Below are 22,559 nucleotides of genomic sequence, written 5' to 3'. Positions count from 1 at the left end.
ACTTGAACAAGGCTTTGTTGTTGTTTGTTTGTTATTAAAATTAATTTTTAAAATCAATTGTGTATTTATGTTTATAAATATTTATATTATTTAATTTATTTTTAGTATATTTTTATATTATAATATAATTAATATATAAATAGCTTCACATAAGATGACGTAAGCAAGAGCGAAGAGTAGACGGTTATAGACGTAAGCAAGAGTGACGAATACACGGTTTTCCACTTGACGTTGCCTAAGTCTATCTACAATCCTTAAATAGTTAATGGAAATTATGAAGGATGTTAGCAATAAATTGCATTTTAAATTTTAAAATTAAAATTAATTTTTTTAATTTATTGTTTACATTGTAAAAAAAAAACGTTATTTTCTTATACCTTCTCGTCTATATATATTACGAACTCTGGTACCGCTTGATGACGGTACCCAAGTGAATTTGAGTCTGTGAATACTCTGTTTGGTTTACCATGGAGGATGTTGCAGTTGCACACAATGTTCTATCACTCCTCTCTTCTCCTCACAGGGACTTTCTTATTCGCAACAACGCTGATCAGGTAAACTATTCATCACTTAATTCCTCATTTATGATTGATTTTGAAGCTAACTCTGGATAATAATGTACTAGACCAGTTTCTGTTAATTTTATTTTACAGGTTAAAATTGAGAGCTTGAAGGGAAAGAACATTGGTTTGTATTTTTCAGCATCATGGTGTGGTCCATGTAGAAGGTTCACCCCAACTTTGGTGGAGGTGTACGATGAGACAGTTTCCAAAGGTGAATTTGAGATCGTTTTTGTATCTTCTGATAGAGATGAAGATTCCTTCAACGGTTACTTTTCCAAGATGCCATGGCTTGCTATTCCCTTCTCGGATTCCGAGACCATTAGTAGCCTCAAGAAGCTGTTTCAAGTGAGGGGGATTCCCAGTCTTGTTCTGCTTGATGAAGCTGGTAAACTTGTCACTAAAACTGGGGTTATGCTTATCAATGAACATGGGGCTGAAGCATACCCTTTTACGTCACAAAGGATCCATGAGCTCAAGGATCAAGAACAGGAAGCCAGGAGGAACCAGACCTTAACATCAATTTTGGTCTCTCGCTCTCGTGATTTTCTCATATCTTCTGATGGGAAAAAAGTAAGCAAGTAAATTCATACTTTTGGCTTGATGATGACCATAACTTGCAGAGTTTGAGCTTAATTTTGGTGTATACCCTGCAGGTACTTGTATCTGAGCTTGAGGGCAAGATAGTTGGTCTGTATTTCTACTCTGTTGTATACAATGCATCGGCAAATTTTACTCCAAAGCTATTGGAGGTATACAAGAAGCTGAGGGAAAAGGGTGAGAAGTTTGAGGTTGTGGGAATACCCTTAGATAGTGATGAAGAATCATTCAAGAAAGGACTTGAAAGTGTGGCTTGGCTATCCTTGCCTTTCAATGACAAGAGCATTGATAAGTTGGCAAGGTACTTTGAGCTCTCAGCTCTCCCAACTTTGGTTATTATTGGAGAAGATGGCAAAACTCTTCATTCCAATGTTGCTGAGGTTGTTGAGGAGCATGGTATTGCTGCATACCCTTTCACTCCTGACAAGTTTGCTGAGCTCAGTGAGATCGACAAGGCCAAGGAGGCGTCTCAAACACTCGAGTCAATTTTGGTGTCTGGAGAACAAGATTTTGTCATAGCAAAAGATGGGGTGAAGGTATATACACACTATATCTTGAAAACTATCATTTCAAAGCTAAACTATTTTCTATTCTATCAATTTTTTCAGGTTCCGGTTTCAGAGCTAGTAGGAAAGACCATCCTCTTATACTTCTCAGCCCATTGGTGTCCTCCATGCCGCGCATTCCTTCCAAAACTCATTGATGCATACCAGAAGATTAAGGAAAAGGACAATAGTGCATTAGAGGTAATTTTCATCTCAAGTGACCGGGACCAAGACTCCTTTGAGGCATTCTTTGGAGGAATGCCATGGTTGGCGCTTCCCTTTGGAGACTCAAGAAAGGCTTTCTTGAGCCGCAAGTTTAAGGTATCCGGCATCCCAAAGCTTGTGGCCATTGGATCAAGCGGCAGGACCGTCACAAAAGAGGCCAGGGATCTCGTTGACCTTCACGGCGCAGATGCTTATCCTTTCACTGAGGAGAGGATTAAGGAGTTAGAGACAGCAGAGGAAGAGATTGCAAAAGGGTGGCCTCAGAAGTTGAAGCATGAATCACATGAGCATGAGCTTGTGCTCACGCGCCGCAGGATATATAACTGCGATGGTTGTGATGGCCAGGGCCGTGTTTGGTCCTTCTATTGTGCCGAATGCGACTTTGATCTGCATCCAAAGTGTGCATTGGAGAACAAAGAAAGCAAACATGATGAGGCCAACGATGAAGACAAGTCTAAACATGGTTGGGTTTGTGATGGACAAGTTTGCACTAAAGCTTGAAATCTCCTTACATGTTACATTTTCAGGCCTTTATTATATCTATATTATGTCTTGTGAGTTGTGTGGAATAATTTGGATGCTATATAATATGATGTGAATGTTAATAAAACTATGGTTTCATCTTTTTTGAGTTTTTTCTCCTATTCTGCATCTTCCTTTGTCTTATTTTGGCTATTTGCTTGGAAAAGGTGTTAAGTTAAAGAATTCAATTGATCACTTCAGTCATTCTCCATTAATAACTGTTACTCAACATTGGTACATTCTCAAAACTTGTGCCACAATGTCATCTACCATAATATACCAAAGTGTAGGAAAACAGAGTGGAAACAACTTTTATGTATTTGCACTTGTGGATAGGTTACTTGACGCGGCTCAATTTTTTCGTTATGGAACCCATGAATGTGATGTGCCTGGATATGGAAATAGGGCGTGCTAGATCAAATGGTGGGACAGCTTTATGTGAGTGGCAGGGGTTAGAACTCGCATGGTCCGAGTTTTTTGTTGGAAAAAATTGGCTAACAAGTCGGAGGGTCCGATTTAGCAGGGACTGAAATTTGAATTTCACAGCATGTAAATCGGACGGTGGGTTTTGTATATGTATATATATGAATTTTTGTATTAATCCGAAAATGAAGTCGCACGGTCCGAGTTGTATTTTTTAAATTTAATTTGAATCAGCTCTCCCTAATCGGTAGGTCCGATTTATGGATATTGTATATATAAAAGTGTGTAACTCGTAGAAGAGTCTTAGATCCCGTCTTCTTTTTCATCTTGCTCGGCTTCTTCCTCTGGTTTCTTCCATTTGTGTTTTTCTCCTTCTTGGTATGTAGCCCAAAAATCTGGTAGTGTAGTTTCTGTTGTTATTTAGTAGAGTGAGAGAAATGGATGATAGAGTTCTTTTAAAAGTGTATTATTTTGGTTAGATTTTGTTACAAACATCTGAAGGAGTAAAATTCATTTGTGAAAATCTGTTAGATGTTGTTATTCCCTTCACAATCTCATTTGAAGAGCTCAAAGGTGTGATCTGTGAGAAGATAGATTCTGAGATATCAAGGAAAATATCTTGTATTTTATACAGATATCTCATACCGGTGTTTGGTGGATTCGTCCAATTTCAAACCAAATATATAACGGACGAAGCGAGTTTACAAGAGATGTTTTCAATATATATTGAAAGTCGTGCTCAAATCTCGTTCATCGAGTTGTACGTTGAGTTCAAACAATCTGAGGCTGGCCAGAATATTGTACGCGAAGATTACAATAGTGACAGTGAAGAAGAGTTCGAAAGCAATTACGAAATTGTTGGTCCAGACGGTGATGAAGATCAAGGTGACGGCATCATGGCTCCAAATGTGACAGACGTGGCAAATGCACTCGCAAACGAAGTGCCGTTTGAGGAGCCATCTTTCATGTGAGTTTTGGATTTAGATGCCATGCATGTTCCGGAATTTCCGGAATATATGAGTGCAGGTACGTGGTTGCCTATATTTATAAATAGGATTAGAAGCTTGTAATAATTTAGATTGATCGATGGACCAAATAGTTAAGTGAAGTGTGAAAATATACTCAACTAGCATTTGTTTATCGGTTTATTTAGTTAAGTTTAAGATAATAATGTTGTTAGTTAGTTATTGATTTAGTAATTAGTATTTATTAATCAGTATTTAATTATGTGTTTATGTTGTTATTTTGTTTAGAATGAGATAATGACCAAATGTACAGTTTATTTATATCATAATTGATGCTGTGAGTATTGATTTACTTCTAGTTTCGTTTATTAAATATTCGTGTATTAAGTATTTTCTGTTCGGCTGTCTTCGCAACAGAAATTCCTATTGTCGCAGATGGTGAATTTGCCGTTGGGATAGAATTCAGTTCCAGATAAGCTGTTATTAAGGCAATGAAAGAGTATATCATCCGAAGAAGTATAGACTACCGAGTGTATGAGTCGGAGCCGTTGACATTTTATGCCAAGTGTACACAGTATGGGTCAGGGTGTGATTGGCTTGTCAGGGTTAGCATGATCAGCAGGAAGCACTGTTGGGTTATAAGGAGGTATAATGGTAGTCACACCTGTACCAGAGCTGATAAATTCCAATTTTATGGTTCATCTTGTGCTGATTTTAGGGGATTTTGTCAATACTTTCTGCACTTATCCACATAAAATTCATGGTTTTGTGTTTCCTTCCCTATTTCGCCTCATGATTGAAAACATGCTTACTTGACCTCAAAAATGCTATATTTTAATTTCTTCTATTACCATTCGATGCCGTGATGCGTTTGTTAAATGATTTCAGAGTTTACATGGCAAGATTGGTCTAGAAGATGGAAAGAAAGCATGCACAATTGGAGGGAACATGGAGCTTTGGAGTTTAGGCATCGACGCGTACGCGTACCTTGTGTGCACGCGTGGATGCAGGCTGCTGGGAATCGGCGCACACAGCTGACGCATTCGCGTGCATTGGAAAAACCTCACCGACGCGCGCGCGCACCGCGCGCGTACGCGTGGATTGAGAAGCCCATCGACGCGCACGCGTGCTTAACGCGTACGCGTGGTGTCCAGCACGTGACCTCATCAATGAAATCATGGCTGGCGATTTCTGAGGCTCTCCAGGCCCAATTCCAAGAGGACTCTTAAGGGAAAAGACCCAGGGATTGTAGGGGGAAGGGGGGGATCACTCATTAGACACTTAGACACAATTTTTGCTAGTTTTTTGTTCTTGTTCTTCTAGAGAGAGAAACCCTTATTCCTCTCTAGATCTAGTTTGATTTTGATCTCCCATTGTTGAATTTCTGGATTGGATTTTGTTAATTGCTAGTTAGGATTACTTAATTTGAATTCTCTAGTATGATTTTGCTTAGACCTTGTGTTGAATTATGTTGTCTTATTATTTTCCAATTTTCTACCCAATTTTATGAATATTATGGATCTTGAATTCTATGAGTACATTGATGTTTCCTATGATCATTAGTGTTATTTGAGTTGTTCTCTATGGATAATGGTTAGTGGGTCCTTATAATTTCCAATTTAATTGCAATTTGAATATGTCTTTTGTTTGTGCATTCCATGTGTTTGATGAAATGTTCCCTTTGATTATGGAGTAGTTCTCTTTACTCTTGGTCTAAGCTATGAGAATTGGGTGACCTTGAGTCATTGGGTCTCATTGGATTGTTGATTGGAGAACCCTTAGTGGTCAAGTTGATACCCATTGACACCAACCCACTACTAATTTAATTAGTAGATTGGTTGAGACTTATGGGTTGAAATTGATCAAGCCACTTGACGTACCTCAAGCCTAGGAGTAGATGTTACGTACTTAAGGCTCTTGGAGGTAGACTTAGTGAGTTTGGTTCATCATAATTGGCGAATTATAGTTGTAGACAAGGATGGTGACCCCAATTCCCATGCTTAGCCAAGAGTTCCTTTTATTATTCACATTTGAAAACCAAAAATCTCACTTGTTTAGTCCTTGCTTTAGTTGATTGCTTAATTCTGGAGTAGAAGTAGATCATAGATTCTCTTGATTTAGTTTCTTGCACTTTAAGATTTCTTACATGTTAAGTTTAGTAGTTTAAATTGTGATCATGACTTCCAACCCCGGATTTCTAACCAATGTTGAAGCATATGTTTGCCCATTCCTTGTGAGACGACCCGAGATTTGAATACTTCGGTTAAACTTTCATTGTGGTTGAATTTGTGACAACCAAATCCTTTAAAATTTGACTCGGGGATCGGTTATTGGTTTGGACTATACTATTCTATTAATGAATTCATCTTGTGAAATTCTGAACCGGTAATAATTCAAGAGCATCAAGAGCCACCATTTCTCAGGATCATTCTAAGCTAGATTCGATCACAATTGCAGAAGCCATCAAGCCGTTAGTCGAGGCTGACCCTTCGTTAAAGGTAAAATCAGTTATTGCAGAAGTGCAATCGAAGTTCAACTATACCGTTAGTTATCGGAAAGCATGGTTGGCTAAGCAAAAGGCAGTAGAAAAAATATACAGAGGTTGGGAAGCATCGTACGAAGCATTGCCTATGTGGTTTGAGGCCATGTGTCATAAGGAGCCATCAGCTGTTGTCCATTTTGAGACAGGATGGCAACAACAATATCGTCCCAATTGCATTTGCTATTGTGGAGGGAGATACTTCTGATGCGTGGCACTTTTTCCTCAGTAACCTGCGACAACATGTTGTCACTCGGGATGGTGTGGGGCTGATATCCGACCAACACGAATCCATCAATGCAGTTGTGGTACGCAGTAACGGAGCTTGGTCACCTCCCAGAGCTTTTCACATGTTTTGCATCAGGCATATAGAGTCGAATTTTCTGAGAAAATTCAAGGCACCGTACCTACAAAAACTGGTCGTCAATATGGGTAACATTGAGTAATTCTAAGTTTGTTGCTAACAACTACTTTCTCATTGCCCACTTTACATCCTTCACAAAATTCTTGCACTTCTTGGCGGCCTTTTGAACACAGAAGGAATGTACCGACTAGCATTACGACGTGGCGGATTAACCCTGAGATTGTAACCTTTGTCTGCCTCATCTGGAGTACGTGCCTCACCTGTATACAATTTAATTAAACAAGTACATAAAGTAATCAAACCAGCAAAGATACCACAGTCGTATAATAATAAGTTCTACAAACCAACCAAGTATACCATATAGTCAACTGAATCACAATATAATCAACCCATTAAACAAGTAAAGCAATGTATAAAATATAATACCATCATTACGGGATTCTTCATCCTCGTCGGACTCCTCTATTTCATCCTCCTCGTCCTCGTCCTCATCGTCCGGTTCATCTACTAGATACCCATTAGTCTCTTGTTCAAGTGTGTTAGCATTTTCTTCAATGAGTCCCATTGAAACACGATTAGGGTGTTGACTATTAAGAATTCCACGACCACTGTCACTCCTACTAGAGTCAACAGATACAAACCCTCCAGAAGCACCCGACGAAGTGCGGCACGAATGCCTCGCATCCAAGGAATACCTACCGGCCATAAAGTAATTAGGCTGCTGGGCATATTGTGATTGTCCTGCATTTGTAGCCATGAAACCAAGCAACTGGCTAAAAAAACCTCCTTCTCTTGAGTCAAACTATGGCATACCCCAATACTGCTGATGTATTGGGTACGATGGGGTAAACTGTGTTTGAGGTACATATTGGCTTGAGGACATAGGTTGTTCTTGTGGAAGTGGATTTGGAGGTGGAGGGGGTGGTGGAGGTGACTGTGGCTCCTGCTTTTGATTGTCAACATTCATATCCTGATTACTCTCATCATTCTCTTGAACCACAAGATTGGACAACCTCAAACGGTCCCCAAATTTTGCCCAATACCAGTACTTGTAAGTATCCAAGGGATGCTGTAAAGGCATGGAAAGCCCAGTGAGAACGTGATTATACCTGTTTGTCCACTTCATCACCCAAAATGAATGAGTCGTGGCCGTGGCCTAATTAAGATTCTTAGGACCAGTCATGACTTCTCCGTGTGCCTTGTTTAGATTCCGTTCCTGATGAGGAACTCCTTGAACAAAACTGAACTGTCGCCTATACCTATCGGTTGCATGCCACTCAATGCATTCAAAACAGACCAACGGCATCGTAGCGCTCCAACAAACCGAGTGCATGTAGATGTCTGGAGGAATTATGTCTGGATCCACGCGATCGACAGCATAAGCAACCCATACAAACTGGGAAAGATAAAGTAAACTCATGATTACAATCCATTTCACAATCACAATGGCAATAACAATAACAATAACAATAACAATAAGATTAACACTAACACTAAACCCGAAATAAATACTTCTTTAATGAAAACACACCTGGCCTTCCTGAAGATCATGCAAGGCCTTCCTAAAGTGAGCAAGCGTAAGATATTTATAGCGTCGGTCTACATGCTCCCAATTACGCCACCTAATATGACTTATTTTATTAACACAATTGGATTCTAAATAATAAGATACGAGGTGACTGTAGGAGAACATTACCTGTTTGCAAGCGGAAAACTGCGGGGTTCCCTAGGAAGCGGCGCTAGATATGGCAGGCGGATCCAAGCCCAATCCAGCAGAAGTGTTAGCGGACCATCAATCTCCTTACAGTCATAACGAGATGCCCTACATAACGCGCTGTATAAGTGTGCTAGACATGCCGATCCCAACTGTACTGTCCAATACTCCCAAAATCACGAAGCAGAGGTAGAAACTTTCAATGCACACCTGCGCCAGACTTGTCCCCAAACAAGATTGTTCCAATCAACAACATAATGTGGCACTTCACGTACCTCTGTATACTGTTATCATCAGTCAACTGTAAAATTTCTTTTAGATCCTGCAGCCAGGTCAGTTTTATGTAGCTTCCTCTACAGTCCGACTTACTGGGTGCAACTCCAAATTGGTGTAAACACTCCGCCTTCAAGACTTCAAAACTACTCATTGTCATCCTTGTGACTGGAAAATCGTCCGTCGGAAGACCAAGAATTATTGCCACATCTTCAAGCGTCACAGCACATTCACCAATCGGAAGGTAAAAGGTATGTGTGTCTGGGTGCCACCTTTTGATTAGAGCATTCACCAGTGCTTTTTGACATTGGACTACCCCAATCTAGATACATGATAAAAACCAGTTAATCATAAATGCTTCTCCACCCTATCATTGTACCGATCTGGAGGGACTGGGTGATCACATGTTAACATCCTTAAACTCTACAAAAACATAACAAATTATTATTTATCAACTCGTTAACATTTACTAATTTACTATTAGAGCAACTAAAATATCAAACTCGTGCTAAACTTTTTCCTAATTACAATATTTAGTAGTTACCATGTACTAACCCACCAATTTATTAACTCTCATTAGTAAAAAATCTGCACAACTAACTCAACAATATATTAATTGAAACCACACAACTATCATAAATTATCTTACTAAATCCAACTAAAACAAATAATTCTAACTTCTAAATTTACTTAATAATCCTAAAAATTACTCATAACTAACTATTAACAATAACAAGTAATACATAATTCCAATTCTTATTAAACTAATAATGCTCTTATTTAATTAACAATTCTAGATTAGTTGTTTATTTATTCACGGTTACAAAAAAATGTTATAATATCTAAAATTATAATCTCTAAAATTAATTATAAAATTTAATTAACTAATTATAACTTTAAAAACTATTACAAAAAATATTCTAACTACATTTAAACAAATATTCTAACTATTATTTTTACATATATTTCTAAATTAAAAAAAAAACTAATAATTATTCTATTTATATTCCTAAATTCAATTTCTAACAACAATAATAATAATAATAATTAACTTCCTAATAATAATAATTATAATTATAAAATATTAAAAAAATTCAAAAAAAAAATAACGTAATCACGTAAAAATAATAAACATTCCTATTCAAGTTCTAACGACAATAATAATAATTAACTTCCTAACAATAATAATTTTAATTATAAAATATTAAAAAAATTTTAAAATAAACTTACATAATCAAGTAAAAATAATAATAATAATTCCTAAATTCAATTTCTAACCACAACAATAATAATTAACTTCTTAACAATAATAATTATAATTATAAAATATTAAAAAAAAAACTTACATATTTTGGATGACTGAGATAATGTATAATATGAAGTTCAGGACGATCAACTTCTCTAGATTTTTTTTTTGGTATTTTGAGTTTTCTTCCACCATGCAAACCAAGAACCAGTGGAGAAAGGAAGAAAAAGAAGTAGTAGCTGTTCTTTGGTGAAAAGATGAAAGTGAAAACAGATGATGGGTGTGGGTTCAGCATGGGGTAAGGTTGGGTATAAGGGCACCGTTGTGAGGAGACATCTGTACGCGACACGTGGCTGAAGAACCACAACATGCACAGTCCGTTTTCTCACCTACAACTCGGACCGTCCGACAAGCTATGAGAAACACACATGGTCCGATTTGTGGTGTTCTAACACCACACACAGGTCAAACACCCCTCTTCTACATAACCACGTCCAACCCAAACTTTACCTCCATATTAAAATTAAGATGATCTACTTGACGCATTCTTTTTTTTTTTTCCTATAAAATTAAATGAAGAAGAAGATAACTTTCATTGATAATCTTTAAAGTAAGTTTTTTTTTTTTTTTTTTTTTTTTTTTTTTTTTTTTACATTCATCAAATTTTAATCAAAATTGGCTTGTTTAATAAAAAAATAAGGTTAAGAGTCATCAGAATTTATTATTTTTAATTAGTAATTAGTTATTAATGTTTAAAAATATGAGATAAAAATATATTGTTAAATTATTAGACTAAGTGAATTATGTTGATGACTAAAAATAATAGTTAAAAACAATAAATTTGATCCTTGAATTATTTCTCTAATAAAAACGACAGAAATTGTTATATCTCTATCAAAATTAAATTAATTAGAATGAATTTAACATATGTCATAAAAACAGTAAGATGTATATTCTATCTTAGGTACGTGGTAATGTCTCACAAACTAAATTTTTTTTCATCAAAACACCATAAATTAAATTAATCTATAAATACATGTATATTTACAAAAAAATAATAATTAAAGAGTCAAAATTTTTCATTAAATACCAGTTATTTTTTAAAATTATGTTTTATTTAAAATTTTAAATTCTAACTCTAAATCTTAAATCTTAACAAATATAAAAAATTAAAAAAATAATTTTAAAAAACTAACAGACATTAGTTAATTAAAAATTTATTACAGAACAGATATTGGGTTTGATTGGTATTTGGTAACCCGAATGTATAAATAGGCCCCTTCATTCGCGCACATGGCATTAATCGAAAAAGTCACTACTTTCACTCGCAACTCGCATCCACATCTCTTTTCATGGCAGATTCTGAAGATGATGCCCCCGACGAATTCCAAGACCTCTTCTCTTCTCCTGACAGGGACTTTTTAATCAACAACAATGGCGATCAGGTAATTCATTCAATTCAATTGATCTATTCTCATTTTAGATTTGATTCAATTGATCTCATGTTCACTTAAACCTATAGAATTTAGATGCTAATTTGGAGTATGATACGTTTGTTTTAAAGGTGATGAATGGAATATTGTATAAAAGGGTTAGTTGCGAATTGCAGGTTAAAGTAGAGACCTTGAAGCAAAAGAAACTCGGTTTGTATTTTTCAGCATCGTGGTGTCCTCCATGCCAAAGATTCACCCCAGCTTTGGTGGAGGTGTACAATGAACTCGCCCCCAAAGGTGACTTCGAAGTAGTGTTTATCTCTGCTGATGAAGATGATGCCACTTTTATGGAGTACTTCTCTCAGATGCCATGGCTTGCTATTCCGTTTTCCGATTCGGAGGCACGCAACCGCCTTGATGAACTATTCGAGGTGGAAGGGATTCCTAATCTTGTGTTACTTGATGAAACTGGAGAGGTTGTTACTGATAGCGGAGTTGATGTTATTCGTGAATATGGAGTTGAAGGCTACCCTTTTACATTAGCAAAGATTCAAGAATTGAAGGATCTTGAAGAGGAAGCTAAGAGGAACCAATCCTTGAAATCTCTCTTGCTATCTCCTTCTCGTGACTTTGTCATTTCTTCCCATGGGAATCAAGTAAGCTACTAATTAACTAACTTTGTAAACTAAAACATAATGTGATTGTGTGTGTATTTATTCATTCATTCATTCAGATAGCTGTTTCTGAACTCGAGGGCAAGATGGTTGGCCTTTATTTCTCATCGAGTTCATACGAAAGATGCACTGAATTTACTTCCCGCCTTGTGGAGTTTTATGACAAGTTAAAGACAGATGGGGAGAGCTTTGAGATTGTGATGATACCTCTTGATGAGGATGAAGAATCCTTTAAGAAAGGATTGGAAAGTATGCCTTGGTTGTCATTGCCTTTTGAGGACAAGAACTGTGGAAAGTTGATAAGATACTTTGAGGTCTTAACTCTCCCCCGTTTGGTAATTATTGATGAAAATGGGAAAACTCTTCATTCTAATGTTGTTGAGGCTGTTGAGGAACACGGAGCTATTGCATACCCTTTCTCCCCTGAAAAGTTTGCTGAGCTAAGTGAGATCGAGAAGGCCAAGGCTGCATCACAAACCCTCGAGTCCTTGTTGGTCTCTGGAGATCAAGATTTTCTCATTCGAAAAGATGGTACCAAGGTAAAAAGAACAAACTTAGCGACAAAGAGAAATGATATTTGTATCACTTTCTTATGGTATAAAAAACATTTTTTTTTATCTTTTCTTACTTCTTATTAATCACTACTAGAAGTTGTATATATATATATATCTGCAAGTGTCCAACTCTAACTATTTTTTTCTTGCATAGGACTCATGTTATAGAAACAACTTTACTAGGGAATTAACTATTCTTTAACCAACTATCATTAGTAATTTGGATAATAAAATAATTAGGAGTTGTTCTTGTTTCAGGTTCTAGTGTCAGAATTAGTGGGAAAGAACATCCTCCTCTACTTTTCAGGAGGGTGGTGTGCTGCATGCCATGTATTCCATCCAAAACTAATAGAAGCATATCATGAGATTAAGGAAAAGGAGGAGGAATTCGAAGTGATTTTCATCTCAAGCGACCACGACCAAGCATCATTTGAAGAATCCTTTGCAGTGATGCCATGGCTGGCTATCCCTTATGGGGATCCAAGGAAGTCATACCTCACCCGGAAGTTCAGGGTGTATGAAGTCCCCATGCTTGTTGCAATTGGAGCAAACGGGCAAACCATCACAAAAGACGCGAGATTTCTGATAAACTATCATGGGGCACGGACTTATCCTTTCACGGAGGAGAGGATCAAAGAGGTTCAGGAAGAAGAGGATGAGGCTGCAAAGGGGTGGCCGGAGAAGCTGGACCATGAGAAACACAAGCATGAGATTTCATTGACCGTCCGTATGATTTATTATTGTGATGTTTGTGATGATGAGGGGCGTAAATGGTCTTATTGCTGTGAAAAGTGTGACTTTGATATGCATCCAAAATGTGCATTAATGGCTGAGTAGTAATTAAGGAATTGAATTAGCCAACATCGATCGGATAGCACTCAAGAACCCTCCTACTTCATGCAGCAAACATACATAAGTGATTCAGTGATTCGTGTGCATGCATGTATGCCATTTTTGGGAGATTTGAATGCTAATCTTGAATACATGTTCAAAAACAAGCCCTGTCTATATACATCTTCATCAAATGCATAATCTTCAATTTTATATTTTTTGGAAGTTGGAACAAATTAAAGCTCACAAACCTTTTGTTTATTTTCTTGGGCAACTATCTTTATATTGTGTGGGGGGAAAGAAATTCTTGCATAAATCAACCATAACATGTATGGCTAAATTACGATTTTTTTTAAAAAAAAAAAAAAAAAGAGAAACGAAAAATTCTCTAGAAAATTATCATCACACATCCACACTTTCATGAATTATTAGATTTGATGAAAACACCGAAATGAAAATTTTAAAGTAGGATGTCTTATGCTTTGAAACATGTGTATGTATATATGGAGGTTAGTTTTAAAAATATTACTAACATTTGGTCTCATTTAATTTTATCTCTAATGTTTTTGATTTATATTAAAATTATTCGTAAATATATATTAATTCTATGTAAAATTTTAAGGATAAAATTAAAAATTTTAAGTGTAGTTTTGACACAAATTAAAAGCGTTATAAGCAAAATTAAAAAAACTAAACCTTAAAGATATTTTAAAAAAAAATTGCAACTTTAGGAATAAAAAACATATTTAACCTTAGAATTAATTATAGAGCACATTTCAATTAATACTATATTTTTTTTTAATTATATAATTATAAGGAACAAATTTGTAAAATTAAAATATGAATTGAATAAATTTATATATTTCTCTCTAATTATAACTTAAACAAAAAACGAGTAATTTTATAATTTTTTTTTTTACCAAAGATAAGAGACTCAACCCACAACCTCTTAATTGAGTATGGAAAGACTATGCCATTTGAGCTATATCTTATTGGCAAATCTCAAACTTATTGAAAGATCTTATATTATATAAATATTGTGAGGAATAAAAGCACAGCACGGATCAAACCCAATATTTCATGGAAGAGCAGACCAATCATTTACGACCAAGTGTACTTTTGATAACAACATGTTCTGCACGTGTTCTTCCTTACTTATCCTTTTCTTTCATCCTCCACAATCTGACTTCTACTTTTCAAAAATATAAACAATAGGAAAATATAAATTGAATAAAGATTAACCCTTTCAAAATAAAAAACCATTTTTTTCATATTTCATTTCCAAGTTCCAAGCTAAGATCTGAGCTTCCTCCTTGGATTATACCCTGTAAGAATGCTTTGAAACTTTTCCACAATTTATTCATTTCATTACTTTCGGCAATAGCTGTTAAGTTTCATTTTAGTAACCATATAAGATTAGCAGTTACCCTTTTTCTGTTTATCTCTTTGTAATTGCTAGTTTTACCCTTTTTTAGTTTTTTTTTTATGGGTCATGCTACTCCAAAATTTGGGTTGAGTTCAATATGTAAGGAATTTCCTGCAAAATTTGATCATGATGCTCTGGTTATGGGATTGTAGTCTTAAATCCAATTTGTGTTGTGATAACATCCTCCTCTCTATGTGAAGGGCATTTAAAATTCCTGTGATAATTTATGTTTGATCCAGAGCAACATTATGCAAATGCAAATTGGTATCACCACCAAGTAGTGAACTTTAATGATTTATAGTAAGTTATCTATAATATGAACTAGCTTAATTAAATGTTAATGAAAAAAATTTCAGGTTTTTATGATGGGTGAGTCAGAGGTGAAAAAATTCAGCCTAAACATCAACAAGAATGGAAAAAGTGCGTTCCCTAAGGCACTGGATCCTGCAATATCTACTTTTTTTGTTCAGATCCCCAACAAGCTTCAGAATGTTCTTAAGGTAGGTCAATCAATTATATTTTCGGCTTTAAATTTATTAGGAACATGAATATTAACAATATCTGTTTCCTAATTATTTCTTAACTACAGTCACAGCTGAGTAGATTAGCAAAGAGGGATGGAATGAACTCGACGAGATCTGTCCAGAATAATGGGTACAAGTCTTTTAGTGCCTCTGAAGCTGAACTGAATGAGCAACTGCAATTGTGGAGAGAAAACCCTTCTTGGGTTGATAGGGCACCTGAGATAAAGGTGAACAGAGTTTAAATGGGAAATTGTTATTTTGTATGTAAAATTTTGATTTCTTCAGAAGTAAAAATGATGCTTGGGTTCACAGTTTAGGTGATCATTAGGTTTAACTGTTATCCTTAGAGGCTATTCTCCGTTGTTGATACAGTTTTGTTGAGATATATCTAATATTCTATAAATTAAGTGTCTAGTACTTTAATTCGATTAAGATTTCAGAAGGCGAAATAGTTATCTTTTTTGTGTGCCTCAAGCTTGGTATAAAAATTCCAGTATGTAGCATAGTAGCTGTTTGAAACAAACATGGCAATGTTCATGTCTCATTCAAAGTATAGATAATGAATTTAATGTTCTGTTTTGGCAGGTGACTGTTCCAAAAGGCTCTCTTTGCAACCTCAACGTAGAAGTTGATGTTGGTTTGCCACCTGATGCAGTGTATAATATAGTAACAGATCCTGATAATAGGAGAGTTTTCAAAAATATCAAAGTACTGCACTAATCCATTCCTCTCCCCATAATGTAATCGGTTACTACTGACTTCTGAATAGGAAAAAAAAGTGCTTTAAATTTAAAAATATTGAAAAGTGAAAGCTGCCATTTTTGGAAAACTGTGTTTCTTATTAATTGATACATTTTGGAACTTCTAGCTTGTATTACATATCGGCTACATTATTTTTGGAGATCCCGCAAAAGGTCTGAAATTTTTAACTTCATTGTCTTTCTTTGTCAGGAAGTGATATCCAGAGAAGTTTTAGTTGATGAGGGTCATAGGCAAGTGGTTCAACTAGAACAAGCAGCCATATGGAGATTTCTGTGGTGGTCCGGGACCATTGCGATTAATGTCTTGGTAGATCAAAACAGAAATGACCACTCTGTAAGGATCTTCATCTCTTTTAGATAATGGATGGATGGATCCTATATCAGTTGTTTTTTACTGTTTTCGGCAAGTAGAGACTTACCGAAGTTAGCTGTTATCTCTCCTCCAGGACACTCTTTCTTAACCAAATATGTTTTGATGTGGTGTGAGTTTAACACCTCTTGCTTGGATAAATGGATTCTATAGAAATAATGTATGGTTTATCCCAAGACAGAGGAGAAACAAAAGATATTATGCATAAAAGTATCTTATGGAGAAAGTGAAGATTAAAAAATTAAAAATTTTCCCTATTTTGGTATAGTTTTTAAGATAATTTCTGTGTTTCAACATAAGAGATATATCTTAGAGGCAATTTTTAATTGAATTCTATGATTAAAAAATTTAGTGTATTTTTTGTATTTTTCAAAACCAACAAAGGATGACTATCTTACATGCTGCATTCAATTGTGTGTCAGATGAAGTTCAAGCAAATCAAAACAGGATTCATGAAAAAATTTGAGGGCTGTTGGAGAGTAGAGCCATTACTTGTTGATGAAGGAATATGTTTTCCATTTAAACCACTGACAAAAGAAGACTACAAATCATGCACAAGAGGCAAAGGAAGAGTAGGGTCTAAAGTGACCCTGCAACAAATACTTCAACCAGCCATTGTTCCTCCACCTCCTATATCATGGTATCTGAGGGGAATCACAACCCGGACGACTGAGATGCTTATACATGATCTTCTTGCGGAAGCTGCGAGAATTAGAGGAAATGAGGCCAAAAAGTCTAAGGGAAAACCTGGGAAAAGTTTAGACCTTGTTTCTGACACAAAAGACATTAAAGAAAGATGGATTTTACATAGAAAAAATGCAAAGCAAAACAATAGGAGGCTGCTGGCTGCTAAATGATTTTCCATGTATTAGATTCTTTCTTTTTTTTTTCTTTTTTATAATTTAAAGAAAACTATCTAGATTTCTCTATATTAGTTTAGTTTACATGTCTTGATAGACAACTATTTTGATGCATCATCACACTAGCTTTCAAAACAATGTCCAAATTCTTTTTGAAAAAGATAAATTCAATGTATCATGTATTCAATAATCAATTAATGAATTAATGTCATAAGTGTTTATAAGATGAGTCATTGTGGCTTATTATACTCTTGCCCTTAATGGCAATGTTGACGTGGCAACAAACACAAGTAATCTGCTTGTAGATTATCAAACAATTTTGAACAACATTCAATGGCAAAATTCATTTGAAGATCTCAAGCTAAAAATTGTCCAAAATACAGATGAAGAGAAAAAATAATAGAAAAGGATCTCACTGAATGAGTAACAATGCTGTGAGTGGAAGTGTAAAATGATACATGACCTATTATGAGTAGTTCTACTTGTCTTATTCTAATTTTCAGTGTGTATAATTCCAATAACTAGCTTCTTCTGACCATTTTACAGAATTAAATTACAGAAAGTCACAACAATAAGTGATGCAAGCAACGAAGAATTGCTTCATCTAAGCTCCATAGACACTACACTCTATACTTTCATCTCCATTTAATTCCCCATCTTGTTGTGGAACTTGTGTTTGATCCAATGAAAAGGACAATTTACTTGGTGGTCTTTCCACCTTTTGATTCGCCAATAACTCCTTGAGGCCATGTTTGTCACTACTCATGAAGGCACCAACAGCTCCAAGGAACCCTTCATGCTGCAAAAACATTGCTTTTGCCTCTCCTTTGGACCTACAAAATTTAAAAAAAGAAAAGAAATTTAATGAATATTTGTAAATTACTATATGTTGTTGCATGTGCAGAGAAACATACCAATTTAGCTAAATATTGGCTTTTGTTGATGAAATAACCAGAGAAAATTTGCATAACTTCTATGGATAATGGAAATCATAGTCGCTTTGATAATTTTCAATACAATCTTTGAGATTATATTCTTTATATGTTACTATAGGCAAGAAGCTTTAAGATGATTCATATATAGAAGCCCTGTATCAGTTATGACAAGGCAATGTCACTCATTAAGTTTTGTCCCACTTACCAGAAATTAACTGCAACAGATAATGTGTCCATTGTAAAAGGATGCCTCCGAATAAAAAATCCACCAAAGAAAATCCTCTTCAGTCCAAATCGAAGTGCAGTTAAGTAAGAGATCTACAAGCAAATAACAGTTATAGCTCAATTCCATTTCACATCTGCAACCTCAGATAAATACGGTATGAACTTGTTTATAAATGGAGGCATGAATTACAAAAGGCATAATTTAAAATGCGCACAGATCAATTGTGCACCAATAAATCCACTATATCCACATTTTCATTCAAAGTTTGCATAATACATATATTAGGATAAAAAATGGTTAGAAGATACATATGCAGAAAATGGAAGAGGTATTATTGCTAAATTGTTATAATACATGGCATTTAATCATTATCAACATATCAGTTAAGAAATAGATAGATAGATTCATCAATGTTTCTGACCTTTTTCCCCATTACTATACTGTGTTCATTTGTATGTGTAATAAATATTTCTCAAACATATCTGTAATGAAATGACACTAGCAATGATTCCACGGATCAATTGTTTTTTCCCAAGTACTAAAACAAAATAGAAGTCATATAAGGGGGAATACCTGTCCAATATTATTTGAGATCATTCTTAGCAGAGATCGCGCAATATCTTCAGGTTTGTAATCATCACGCTCCTTATTTTCAGAAATTGCCCTCCCGAAACTAGATGCTATTGTAGTAGATGAAAGACCTATCTGTTATCAATCAGAGGGGGGAAGCAAACATTAAGTAGACAGTTCTTGATTTGAATCAATCATGGTTTACAAAAACTCTTCAATAATGGAACAGAAGAATGATATCTTATCGTTTTAAACAGGAAAAAGCGCAAACTTCACCTAGTCATACCTTTGAATAGTCCATTCCACCATAAATATCTCCAACAAGCATATCCACTGCTCTGTTGTTCCCCCGGTAACTTAAGTCCAGCAACTCATCAAAACTGAAACAAAATGCAAATTAATGGATTTATGTTAATCCTATGAGTCTATATATAGATCAATAATGAATTTAACCACAAAACATTAACCTCTTGCACTTAGTTAAAAGCTTTCCTAAACCCCAGAAAGTGCCTCCACCTATACTTGTTCCACTAACTCGCTCAAACTTCCCATCTCCTTCCACCTATATGAAAATCGTAAAGACTACTTGAAGTGCTTAAAAAAGAGTAAATATTTGGAAAGCAATAGGGAAAATAATGTAGCTTGCATTTAACTACCTTGATCATGCCAACACCGGATCCAATATTAACAAGAAGATAGGGATATAGATCATTCTTGTCAATCCACACGAATTGCTTTTGATTGCCCATATAGGTAAACGCTTCCTGGTGGATGGTCTATTGAAAGAAGAGAAAATGAGGGACAAGAGTTATGTTTAGAGAACATGACCGCATAACTAATTTATAGCACACCAAAAAGACCTTGTACAAGCCCCACCCAAACCAAATGAACATCACAGGCAAATTCATATATTTCCATACAATCATTGATGAAGGAAAACCGAAATGTCGCACACCCATACTCCAAACAAGTAAAGAAAGCCTACTGTATACCCAAGGCTCCAAAAAGAGATAAAATAAACTTGGAAGGAAAAATATATTAAAATATAACAAATCAACAAATATGGCAATCACAAGAAATCATATTCACTTCTACAACAAGTGCTTAGAGATTCTAAATATTAAAGCATTCAGTCATACAATAATCGTGGCTAACTTGGAGGAAAACTAAATATGAATTTCTAGTTGTTTGATGACTAAATAGAAAATAAGAGAATAATCAAAATAACAGGATCCTACCTCAAGAAGAAAATTTGCTCCTGCAACAAGACAATCCATTTCATCTTCCTTGTCAAGACTGATCCCAAACTTTTCCTTGAAGAGGTCTGCATATTTGTATGCACCACCACCTGTGGCCTTTGCACCAATAGTTTTTCATTCTTAAGAACTAGATAATGTAAATTCAAGTGCCTTAAGACTAATCAAGTATTTTGTACAAGCCAAATATTTTCATGCGAAATATCTCCCTAAGCTTGGGCATATGTGTTTACCTTTGGAAACTACTAATAAACTTTCAATCCTACTAATTTGTTTGATTACCTTAATAGTTATCGTCTGGCTTCCAGGACTTTCTGGCTGCTGACAACCTGCATTCATCACCATTGCAATCAACTGAAAAGATATAGCTAAGCAGTAATAAAATTTCAGAATGACCCCAAGATTGGTTTTAGACAACTTGAGATGTATGGTAGTAATCCCTGTAAGAATTATATCAGTGCGCGCACATGCGCGTGTGTTTGTGCATGTGTGCTAGAGGGGTATCCATCAGTTTGTAAGTCATTGAAGTGAAACTGAATTTGAATTTTATGAAGCATATCTACCACCTTAGCATTAGCAGACTTAAATTAAGATTAATTTCCTGATCAAAGACTAGGTATCCTTAGGTTAAGTTTCTCATTACCTATGTACCATTGACAGACAGTGAAGACTTCTATGACATATTATGCAGAAAGCAAGTAAAGGGGGAAAAAAAAAGGATGAAAAGAATTTAGCAAGAATAGGAAGGACTGAAGGAGGAATTCCCATTGAGGAAGCTCAGTTCAGCATTCTAGCTTATCAAAACCCTAAAAGACTTGATAAATATTGCTAATTGAATTGGTTACAAGCCACATAAACTTTGAATACCCAGAATTAAACAAAACAGCATCGGAGTTTCAAAAAACAAAGAACAACAATTTTGTACACACCTCCAAGGTGAAGTTTCATGCTGTTGATAAACTCTAAACAATCATTAATCTTGCTTGTTTCAAACTTCTTGAAATTGAGCCTTCCATTAAGAACAGGACTGTTTCTACTGCTGTTGGAGATCCCTGAAGCCTTCAACGGAGATTTTTTCTTTTCATTACCAACAATGTGCTCATCATTTTTGGTGAAGTAAACTAGCTTGGCAAGAGATCCTGTCAAAAGATAAACAAAATTATTGAAGGCAAGATGCAGGTCATGCGGAAGCAGAACATTTTTTGGACAATTTCACCAAAATTACGCTACCAAGATCCCTCGAGAATGCGAAATTACTAATTCATCAATCAGAAAAAATGAGAGAGTAAAGAATGACCATCACCCTTCACAAACTAAACTCATACATTTGAATTTAAGCAGAAAGCTAGATTGCAAGTTAATAAAAACACCAATTCCCAAAAGAAACTCATGTAATCTTCTACTCAAGTTCATATAATTGGAACATTACAATTCACGATCAACAGCGCAAAAAAAAAAGAGAAAATTTCCGAAAAGATGGCAACTTTTATCCAAACGAGTGCACCCCACAATATTGCGGAAACCAAATAAGCTCAATTGCAATGAAAACAACTCTGAAAATAAAATTCAAAAAAAGAAAATAAAAACTTACCCCCAATATCCAAAGCGAGATGATATACATGACCAGATTGAATCTGATCCGAATTTTTTCCAGTTTCAGCCCTTCTGGGATCCATTTTGTTTTCAGGGGGATTTTGTGATTCACGCTCTGAAATTGTTAGGTGAATGATGCATACCTCGGTTTTACGTGAGTGATCATAATTCGTAAGGGTTCATCTCTGGTAGCATATATATGATTGATGATGGCATAGAAATATTGAAACATATGTATGTCGTTCGGGAAAGAACGGAAAAGTAGTTGAGCTTCCCCTTCTTCAACTGTAGTAATTAATAATTAATTAAAGTTTATTATTTTTAAGAATACTTTAAGTTAAAAATTTATTTATTTTTTATAAGAGTACTGTAAATGTAAATTTGTGAAAAAATTTTGTTTAATATACTTTTAAAATATTATGTATACACAAAAATTAGTTATTATAAATTTTTATATATACATGTATTATTTTATATATTTTAATATATATTTTATATAATTAACTAATTTTTGATATATACATGACGTATTTTATATATTTTTTAGTTCCATTACACTTCTCTTTAGTA

At 35.1% G+C, this 22,559-nt stretch overlaps 4 protein-coding genes across 4 annotated transcripts; 3 read left to right on the top strand and 1 right to left on the bottom strand.

Moving 5' to 3' along the window:
• The first annotated feature begins 286 nt into the window (after nucleotides 1–286).
• On the top strand, nucleotides 287–2,554 carry LOC112733904 (probable nucleoredoxin 1). Its single transcript, XM_025783012.3, has 4 exons — nucleotides 287–554; nucleotides 654–1,133; nucleotides 1,217–1,696; nucleotides 1,769–2,554. Exons 1-4 carry the CDS (start codon nucleotides 468–470, stop codon nucleotides 2,429–2,431), a joined length of 1,710 nt encoding a protein of 569 aa, XP_025638797.1. The 5' UTR covers nucleotides 287–467; the 3' UTR covers nucleotides 2,432–2,554.
• Nucleotides 2,555–11,265: 8,711 nt separating this feature from the next.
• Nucleotides 11,266–13,683, top strand: LOC112733902 (probable nucleoredoxin 1). Its single transcript, XM_025783010.3, has 4 exons — nucleotides 11,266–11,421; nucleotides 11,586–12,065; nucleotides 12,143–12,622; nucleotides 12,896–13,683. Exons 1-4 carry the CDS (start codon nucleotides 11,329–11,331, stop codon nucleotides 13,472–13,474), a joined length of 1,632 nt encoding a protein of 543 aa, XP_025638795.1. The 5' UTR covers nucleotides 11,266–11,328; the 3' UTR covers nucleotides 13,475–13,683.
• Nucleotides 13,684–14,548: 865 nt separating this feature from the next.
• Nucleotides 14,549–17,644, top strand: LOC112733901 (uncharacterized). The gene is made up of 6 exons (XM_025783009.3): nucleotides 14,549–14,795; nucleotides 15,251–15,394; nucleotides 15,484–15,645; nucleotides 16,004–16,126; nucleotides 16,370–16,513; nucleotides 16,972–17,644. The coding sequence occupies exons 2-6, from the start codon at nucleotides 15,257–15,259 to the stop codon at nucleotides 17,404–17,406; spliced, it is 1,002 nt and encodes a 333-aa protein (XP_025638794.1). The 5' UTR covers nucleotides 14,549–14,795; nucleotides 15,251–15,256; the 3' UTR covers nucleotides 17,407–17,644.
• Nucleotides 17,645–17,726: 82 nt separating this feature from the next.
• Nucleotides 17,727–22,281, bottom strand: LOC112733900 (pantothenate kinase 1). Its single transcript, XM_025783008.3, has 10 exons — nucleotides 21,988–22,281; nucleotides 21,326–21,535; nucleotides 20,679–20,725; nucleotides 20,379–20,495; nucleotides 19,797–19,916; nucleotides 19,608–19,702; nucleotides 19,427–19,520; nucleotides 19,144–19,275; nucleotides 18,550–18,662; nucleotides 17,727–18,242 (listed from the first exon to the last, which is right to left on the bottom strand). Exons 1-10 carry the CDS (start codon nucleotides 22,070–22,072, stop codon nucleotides 18,014–18,016), a joined length of 1,242 nt encoding a protein of 413 aa, XP_025638793.1. The 5' UTR covers nucleotides 22,073–22,281; the 3' UTR covers nucleotides 17,727–18,013.
• Between the last annotated feature and the right edge of the window lie 278 nt (nucleotides 22,282–22,559).

The sequence above is a fragment of the Arachis hypogaea genome, chromosome 13, assembly GCF_003086295.3.
Source record: "Arachis hypogaea cultivar Tifrunner chromosome 13, arahy.Tifrunner.gnm2.J5K5, whole genome shotgun sequence".
Classification (NCBI taxonomy): domain Eukaryota; kingdom Viridiplantae; phylum Streptophyta; class Magnoliopsida; order Fabales; family Fabaceae; genus Arachis; species Arachis hypogaea.
The sequence above is the reverse complement of the archived record's forward strand: the minus strand, read 5'-3'. Positions and strand labels throughout refer to the sequence as shown.